The 9,881-nt window shown below is 38.1% G+C and overlaps 1 protein-coding gene across 1 annotated transcript; it reads right to left on the bottom strand.

The window, feature by feature from the left end:
• Window positions 1-1,874: 1,874 nt before the first annotated feature.
• DLX6 (distal-less homeobox 6) lies at window positions 1,875-8,465 on the bottom strand. Its single transcript, XM_066584997.1, has 3 exons — window positions 7,523-8,465; window positions 3,924-4,120; window positions 1,875-2,651 (listed from the first exon to the last, which is right to left on the bottom strand). Exons 1-3 carry the CDS (start codon window positions 7,872-7,874, stop codon window positions 2,400-2,402), a joined length of 801 nt encoding a protein of 266 aa, XP_066441094.1. The 5' UTR covers window positions 7,875-8,465; the 3' UTR covers window positions 1,875-2,399.
• Window positions 8,466-9,881: the final 1,416 nt, after the last annotated feature.

Genomic DNA, 9,881 nt, shown 5'->3' with positions numbered 1-9,881 from the left:
GGAGATGGAGACCCAGAGATGCACAGTGGGAAGGGGGGAAAGAAAAGCCACCACTTTACTATAATGTAACAATACAAGACCTAGAAAATGACAAGACTGATCGGTTCTGCGCCATTCTGGAGACTGGGACTTACAACAACAGCACTACACTCACATACAATACAGCCCCCTGTATATGGGTAAGTAATCTTTCCTTTGTGCTTAATTATAGTGACTGTCCTTTTCTTGCACTGCTGCCTGTAGCTGTCATTATATCGAACTCTCTATTGACTCTTGATAAATGGCTCGGTGGTTTCAAGGTTCACAATTTGAAGGATGCCCAGGTCTACGCCATTAATTCTCCCAGCATGTGGCTCCCTGCTAGGATGACGAAACAGCCTTTATTGACAATGCAGTTTGCATTTCTAGGGAGACAAGAAAGCAGGTTGCTACTATAGAGTTACTCACTACAAATACCAGCATATGGTGCAATGGTGCACGCCACATTGCGCATGACTGTGCGCAATTGCTATCATCTCTAGCATTTCCTGTGCACGGGGGGTTCGTTGGACAATCAATAGGCATTCAACAGAAAAGAGATCACAAAGCAACTTGCACTTATTGTAAAGGTCGCTCAGTACAAATAAAAGCAAATGGTGCAACGCTGGATGAATTGCGCATGAGCGAGTGCAATCCCGGTCACCTTTACCCACCCCCTACCCTTTAGTGTTACAGAATCCTCATAGTACAATTACTTAGGCCGCTTTCAGACAAGTGGATTTTAGCTCCGCAGTCAAGTCGTGTTTTGCGGACCGTACTGTAAATCTATGTATCTATTCACCTGGCCGTATTTTTCACGTCCTTTTTTTAAAAAAAAACAAAACATGACCTATTTTTTGCGTATTTGCATCGTATTGCTATTCTTTTCGTTCGCCTGATCAATATTTGCCCAGTTGAAAATAAAATATACGGTTCTAATGTCTAAAATATGGTTCTAATGTCATCTGGAACACGTCAGTAATACGCATTCGTAATAGACGCTCGTCTGAAAGTGGCCTTATTGTGTGTTTCTAAATGACGTATAGTGCCGAACAACCTGCCCAAAAAATCTCCATAGGATATACCAATAAAAAAAATGTGCCAATGCTGCTCCGATTGAGAAAAATGGTGCAAATGAGTAACCTGTCACGCATCCACTGCATAGAAGTAGATCAAGAAGGTAAAGAATCACTTGCTACAATGTATCAATCATTGTGTGCAAAAATTGTTCCAAACTGCATAAATTACTCATGAGTGCACGTTATTAGTGTCCCTACTAGCGATCCCTTCCCAAATCAACAACAACCCGCATCTGAACTGCTCACCTAATGGATTCAGCCATCTATTGAATACATGGGGTACAGGCGCCTATAGCAAATGCTCTCCAGAAATGTCCAGACTATATACATTCCTATAGACATAGAATACCAAGCAACTTGCTTCTATACTTGCTGCAATTTCCAGCATATGCTTGCAATGCTCTATTCGAAAACGACACATTTTTGCATATGTGCAATATTTAGGTCAAAAATGCTACGTAGAATTTTTACATTTCTAGTTCAACAGCCCAGAAAAAGCAGCTATCAATATTACCGAAAAAAGCCAATTTAAGCCTGCACAAGACTGCAATATTTATGTCTCATCATCTTTCAATCTCAAAAATGTTACAAAGAGACAAGAACCCAAATCAGAACCCCCGCTACAAACGATACAGATGCAATGAACTGCATCGAATTAGCCCCAATGTTTTGTGTATCATTGCACCTTTTATGTTTGACTCCATAAATGGAATAATAAACAAACAGGACACACATGTTCCGGAATGGATGTTCTTTCTTTTTTTTTTTTTTTTTTGCTCTCCATTTATGAAAGACAATAACATATAAAGTATATACAACTAAAATTCAACAATATATACATACATTTCATCATTATAAATGTCCCTGTAATTAACAAATGAGTCCTGTCACTAGGCCTATCACCTGCGCCATTCACAGTCTATGTAGAAAACAGTGGTTTGTCGTCTGCCCGTCACAAAAGACGCATCTTTTCTTCACATAATAAGAGGCCCCATGAAATGTCTCTCTGTCTCATCCCAATGCTGAGGAGGTTGCTGGAGTGTACCGGCTTGTGCGATGCGGCCCTTTCTTTTCATTCCAAGGAATATTTTACATCCCTTTAAGTCCTGGGGCAATTTTCCCCAAATAATTAGAGGTTGTATGTACTCCAAGATGAAGGTCTTCAAGTTATGTGATTGAGGTTTCTTATAAGAAGTGGACTTTCTCTCCACAAGGTCTTCCAGGTCCTCTCATCATTTGGCAAAAAGAAAACTGGGACTCTCATCCACAATTGTCTATCCAAACATTGCAATGTTGGAAATGTCACATCATCTGCGACCTCTGCATTGTGTCTTGGTGTGGAGAGGAATACCAGTGAGAATACCCAGCCATATAGCTGTTTGTGGGCATGTTAACACCCTTTGCAGATCCTGAAACGTCCCAGACAGGGGGAATAGCTGGAGACCTGGGAGAGAGAGCAGCTGAGACGGGTAAGGGGTCATTTTCATGAGGGTTTCCACCTTGTTTCAGCAGCTTCTTGTACTTTGAGCGCTTGTTCTGGAACCAGATCTTCACCTGTAACCCCAAAAAAGATCTAGTGTTAGAAAAGATGGCATATAAATCATGTCCAGACTGTGCTACAGTGCACAGGTCTAACCAGGTCCTCTGTATTATATGGGCCAGTACAATAGCAATTAAAAGTAAAGGATGCATTTGCATAAATTTAGTGAATTATTTCCACAATTGCAATTTAAGGTTAATTAGTAAACAGAATATGAAGATAATAATGATTATTATTATTATCTTCTACTATTATAATATATTTGCACCAATATAGGAATCAAAATACATATGGACATGTCACTGTCCATCCATTATGCAGTCTATCATGTATGCATTCTCTCTGTCTATCTCATATCTATCTATCTATCTATCTATCTATCTATCTATCTATCTATCTATCTATCTGGATATGACATCACTAGTCCTATATAATGCAATCATGTTATGAAATCAAACAATCTCCACTACAAAGGGATTGTAGATTTGATGGGGAAGAAGTAGAGCTGAGTGTGCTACATTATCTTAACTAAGGATACACAAAAGACACAGTTGAAACACATAGCCCTGCTACATCTTTAATGTAGCAACTATATAAATGTGTCATATAGTGCAGTACATGGCCACTGGCTATTCTCTATCTCTCAGGCATTAGTGGGTTAATGCCATATCATACTGTAAAATGCATGAGGTCTGATGATTAGCATACTCTCATTTGTAATCTACATTGTTTTTGTGGCAGTTCATTGTTTGTGCAAATGTTTTTGTAATGATCAAAACCCTTTGTAAATGATTGGTCTCCACAACCCAAAACCTGATTTACAGCAATAGAGGAGCTGCCTGAAAGATTTACTGTACAGCAGGGATATACTGGATATGGAAGTGTAAAATCTGAGGCTATTCTATCTATCTATCTATCTATCTATCTATCCATCTATCTATCTATCTCATATCTATCTATCTCATATCTATATCTATCTCTATCTATCTATCTATCTATCTATCTATCTATCTATCTATCTCTATCTATCTATCTATCTCATATCTATATCTATCTCTATCTATCTATCTATCTCTATCTATCTATCTATCCATCTATCTATCTATCTCATATCTATCTATCTCTATCTATCTATCTATCTATCTATCTATCTCATATCTATCTATATCTATCTATCTATCTATCTCATATCTATCTATCTATCTATCTATCTATCTATCTTTAATCTTACCTACCTTTTAACTCAAAGAATTTAGGCTTATGACAATAAGGATGATGGCTATTACCTGTGTTTGAGTTAGGCCCAAGGAAGCAGCCAGCTCTGCCCTCTCTGGAAGTGCCAGGTATTGTGTTTGCTGAAATCGATGGTTTAGAGCCTGAAGCTGAAGACTGGAATATATTGTCCGAGGTTTCCTTATTTTTTTTCCTTTGCCATTAAACCTGATTTCCCCATTTTCAATAACTGTTGTTTTTTGTTGATCAACTAGAGAAATAATAATACAGATATTGTATTAATAGAATATAGTGGAAATATAATAATAATTCTAAATTGTATATGTAAAAATAAAAATAGTATCATTCAAATGTAACACATTCATAAATAATATAATCCTGGTGGATGATTAAAGTACTAGTAATAATAATAATAATAATAACAGCAACAGCATAACACAAAGGTAGGAATAGATTTCCAAGGTTTCCTTATTTTTTTCCTTTGCCATTAAACCTAATTTACCCATCTTAAGAAACTGTTGTTTTCTGTTGATCAACTAGAGACATAATAATATGGATTTTGTATTAATAGAATATAGTGGAAATATAATATAATGAATTGTATATGACAAAATAAAATCATATTAAACTATTCATAAATAATATAATCCTGGTGTTTTATTATAGTATTAGTAATAATAATAAATACTATAACAATATAACAACCACAATATAGTACTAAAGGAAGAATATATTGACTGAGATTTCCAATTTTTTTTCTTTGCTATTAAATCTAATTTCCCCATTTTCATTAACTGTCCTTTTCTCTTAACAAACTAGGAAAAAAAATAATATGGATGTTGTATTAATAGAATATTGTGAAAATATGAATTCTGATAACAATACAACTACTAACAATAATAATATGAATAATTTGTATATTTTGAAGTAAAATAATATCAATAAAATGGAATACGTTCAAAACTAATGTAATACTGGTGAATGAAATAATAATAATAAATCCTAATATAATAACAAAACACTAAAGTAAGACTATATTGAGGTTTCCTTAATTTTTTTCCCCTTGGCCGTTAAACCTGATTTCCCCATTTTCAATAATAGTTTTTTTTCTTCTGTTGACTAACAAGAGAAATAATAATATGGATGTTGCATTAATAGAATATAGTGGAAATATAATAATAAATTGTACATGTCAAATTAAATAATAGAATTAAATTGTAACACTAAGTGATATAATGCTGGTGTATCATTACAGTAATAATAATAAATCATAATAATAACAACATTCCACCAAAGTAGTAATATATTGTCCAAGGTTTCTTTTTTTGCCTTTGCCATTAAACCTGATTTTCGCATTTTCATTAAGTGTCATTTTCTATTGAGCAACAAGACAAATAATAATATGGATGCTGTATTAATGAAATATAGTGGAATTGTAAGAATAGCGCGGCGTAGTGTGCTATTTATTTCTTTAAAAAAACGGAAACCTAACGGAACGGGAACAAACTGAAAGCATTGCGTTTTTTTTTAAAACAATGTGGAAAAAATTGAAACATTTCTTTTTAGTTTTAATTCTGTTTTTCTGCTCCAAAAATGAAACAGAGAAATGGAATTGTGAGTGAAAGCCAAATGCAGTGTGTGAATGTCCCCTTATTGACTTTATGTCACCAATTTACTGCCCACAGAAGGGGAAACAATTGCTGATTTCAGTTGGTGCTTTCCAGTCATATAAATTTAGAGACCTTTCACATGGGATGGAATTGACCACAGGACGCAGCACAGATGCGGATTTTGTCAATTAGTGTGGATTTTGTTGCGTTTTTAACCACGGAATGCGTTCTGCGGTATGACTTGTGGAATTTATTGCGTTTTTTCCGTAGACTTAAATTGCAGAATTATTTCTTCTATATGTTAGAAATCTGCAACAACAATTCTGCAACAAAAAAACTGCTGAATTTAATCTTATGGTCTTGAAATAAAGATGTGCAGATTTTAACAGGTGTGGAATTCAAGCCCCAGAGGGATAATATTGTGACGCAGCAATGTCTGCGCGGACTAATTCCATCCTGAGTGAAAGGTCCTTAAATTATCAGCTGGTATGTGAAAGTACCTGGTTACTTCCCCATCTAATATGTGTATATATATATATATATATATATATATATATATATATATATATATATATATATATATATATATATATATATATATATATATATATATATATATATATATATATATATATATATATATATATATATTAAATGTGCCACAAATCTAAAATTTAGTGGATACACTGACAAGATATAGTGGAGAACAAAAGAAATAAGTTGAGTGCATGAATCAAAATAATATATGCAGTACATTAAGAAGAAAAGAAAGAATGAAAATCTGAATTAATTAATCCATATGTACACGGAGATGCTTAAAAATTAAAAAATATATAGAATAAAGTCAAAATTAGCTAGACTGTAGCAGATAGAGAGATAGGCAGAGTAAGCATTCCGTCAGTGCACTGATACAATGACTGGCGGCCAATATTTCTCTCACAGTTTACATAGTGCTGCAGATGTCAGATTGCCAGTGGCGATAAATAACAGTAGTACATTATAAATGACATTACAACACAGTAGACAATGCAGGAGCGGCCCTCTCTCCTCCTAGATCCAGAGAACAGAAATAAATTATCATCCAGCATTTATCACTTATATTTTCTGCACTGCTGGAAGGATGGAAACATAAGTTCAAATATTTTGCACTGCACTAATATCGCAGGTCAGACAATAACATCAGTCAAGTCTGATGATTCCGTAATTACAATTAGGAGGAAACATCGTCGATGCAATTATAAAGAAAAAAATGGGTAAATATAAACAACGATAAATTAAAAAATGCTGAAGATATCATTGTATCAATGCAATATGAGCGTAGAATATATAATAATAACACATGGATAGTAAATATATACATTTATGGGGGGGATGGAATAAGACAATGAACATGGGTCTTGTATGTCTGAAGTGGAAATGTATCATATAATATACATGGATAATAAACGTATAGAGTGAAAGGATACACCGGGCATAAGAGCTCATAGATACATATTATTTATCTATCTTCTATCTTATATATATAATCGGGATAATGGGAGCAGGCTGAAGTATTTTTGAGAATTAGGGAAAAGGGTGCATGGCCTGAATGAACAAAGTGCAGGGACGTTAATGATCAGGGGTGGACGATGTGGATTCTGCACATTACAGTCAGGGGCTATGAAGTAAGAACAGCTGGGTCAATGCGATGGGTTAAACTGAATATTGTGCCAAGGGATAGAGGCGCTTGGTATATGGCATGATTATTATTAGTGATGAATTTTGCCAGGTGGTAGGGAGGGGCAAAGTGCATAGTAATGATGCATTGTGCCAAGGCTTAGAGGTGCAGGCTGCATGGCATGGAGGGATATTAATGATGCATTGTGCCAGGGGTGTAAGGCGAATGGCATGGAGGGATATTAATGATGCATTGTACCAGGTTGTATGGTACAGGGGGCATGGCATGGGTGGTTTATTAATGTTGCATTGTGCTACTGTAGGTGATAGGGGTGCATGGCATGCAGGCTGAATGGCTGAGGAGGGGGGTCAGGTTGTGGCCTCACCTGGCTCTTCGTGGCGGGTCTGGGTGGCCGTGCTGCTGGAGCTGCTGCTGTTGTACGACTGCAGGTAGGGGCTGTGCTGGCCCATGTACGGGTAGGCTGCTGCCGCTGCTGCCAGGGAACGGTTGTATTGAGAGTTGCTGGCCGGGTAGGACGAGCTGTCGTGCTGGTGGTGATGGTGGTGGTGATGAGGGTGGGAGCCGGAATGCAGGCAGTGCAGGGGGTAGTGACTGGCAGCCATGCCCGGGGAGCTCTGCTGGGAGTGGGAGCTCTGCTGCTGACCAAACTCCATAAAGGCAGACTTGGACGAGTCCTGAGCTTCCAAGCCTTCAGCCATCGTAGTCATGGTCATCATCAAACTTTGTGATTGAAGGCAACCTACCCCCTCCCACCCCTGAGAGGCCACCTACCCTATACTTAGTGCAATCCCCCTTCCTGCTGCACTGACAGCCAGGCCTGCAGGATGGATGGATGGATGAAGGGATGGATGGATGGAGGGTGCAGTAGTCTTGCAGCAGCTTCTCCCCTTGTTGTTGATGATGATGATGATGATGTTATTCCCCCTTAATTCCCATTGTTTGGGTTGTGCAGTGGGTGCAGAGATTTAAGGTGGATTCTGTTAAAGTTCAGCTTCTGCTTTTAGACTTAGACAAGTAGAATGGTTTGTCTCCAAAGGGCAGCGCCTCCCGATTGGTCAGTCAACCCCTGACGTCACAATCCCTCTGCTCCTACTGGCTTTTTTTTCTGTCTGAGCCTGAGCCCACCTTTCTGAGACTGTGAGCTCCCCTTACATCTTGCAGGGGGGATGCACAGTGCACAGCGCCGATCACAGGAGGGGAGGGGGTACATACATACCGGAGAGGGTACAGCACCGATCACAGGAGGGAGGGGGAACATACACACTGCAGGGAAAGAGTGCACAGCACCGAGTCATATACATGCAAGCTGCTACCTGTTCATACCGCAGTTTGCAGGGGGGCATGCACAATGCACAGCGCCGAGTCATATGCACACAGGCTGGAGGGTAGAGGAGAGGAGAAGTGTACGTACCGGAGAGTGTACGGCACCGACTCACACACAGACAGCTACCGTACCACTTCCTATGCAAAGTGGGAGGAGGGTACACTTACGCAGTGTAGCTTACAGCACCATGTCACCTGCATATACAGTAGTGGAGAGAATGGGGATGGAGTGTAGAAACACCAAGTCAGGGGGTTGGGTGGGGGGGGTTCTTACTTTTGCATTATGCACATACATTTATCATCCTTATCATCATCACAATTAATTACACGAAGCAACTAGAATGCAATACATAACATTTAACCCATTGTCTACCGGCTTTCCAACATTTTGACGCATTTGTGCCTTGCAGTACAGTGCAAATTAATCCATTGTACTCCTACTTGATTAATTTTACCCATCCTCCCTTCCACATTTTACATACATGCAAGGATTACAATTACTCCTGCGACATTTCACCTATTGTGCGCCAGTTTAGTAATAATATTTACTAGGCCATTACAATGTATCTGATAGCTAACCCTTTGCCCACCATCTGGATGATTCATATTTATATACCCCCTCTTGTTGCACATTTGCATGTCCCCCTCCTTAACAAAGGGTCACCAGACATTTACAGTGTTCTTAAAATTACCTTGCATATGTATTCATCCCCTTCATTATTTTGGTGCATTTAATAGGTGGGATCATATATTGATCAGGATCATAGGGTAGAAAGGCTGGGGGGTGGGGGGCACAGAGATCTCCCTGTTAAAGTGACAGTTGTGCACTCAGGAGCTCCACTCCACTTCAGTAATGTCATCAAATCTATGCAAATTGAACATGTGGTTAGTGGTTTTGGCAGATCTAGATTATTTACTGTAAAATAAAAAGGGCAAGCAGATCCTAAATCCTCGATAAAGGTCTATGGGCCTTGTAATCCCAACACATTCTATGTTATTGTCAACACTGTTAATGATAAAAATAGAATTTGTCGCACAGGTATGTTATTTTTACAGGGGGGAAAGGCGCAATTAGAGCAGTAATCAGCAATACAGAGAGATCTGCCGTGATTAACTGCGCTGCTTTCTTCACATGGCTGCTAGAAAATTGAGAACAATTTGCTGCGTGTAATGATTATGGACTGGGTTTATTTTGGGAGGTGGAATAAAAAGTGGATATAGCATAAATTATCCTCTAATTATACACCAGTGTCGCCTCAATTATCCTCTTATCACAAGCCTTGTCTCACTGCTGCAGTTTGTTTCACTTTTTTATATAAAGAGAGAACTCCATACCTTATTATTATTAATCCATTTATTATTTGCAAGAGGATTTATAGAGAACATCCAGCTGCTTAGTT

This window comes from Eleutherodactylus coqui, chromosome 12 (assembly GCF_035609145.1).
Source record: "Eleutherodactylus coqui strain aEleCoq1 chromosome 12, aEleCoq1.hap1, whole genome shotgun sequence".
In the NCBI taxonomy this organism is placed as follows: Eukaryota; Metazoa; Chordata; class Amphibia; order Anura; family Eleutherodactylidae; genus Eleutherodactylus; species Eleutherodactylus coqui.
Note: the sequence above shows the minus strand (reverse complement) of the source record. Positions and strands in the feature narration are given on the sequence as shown.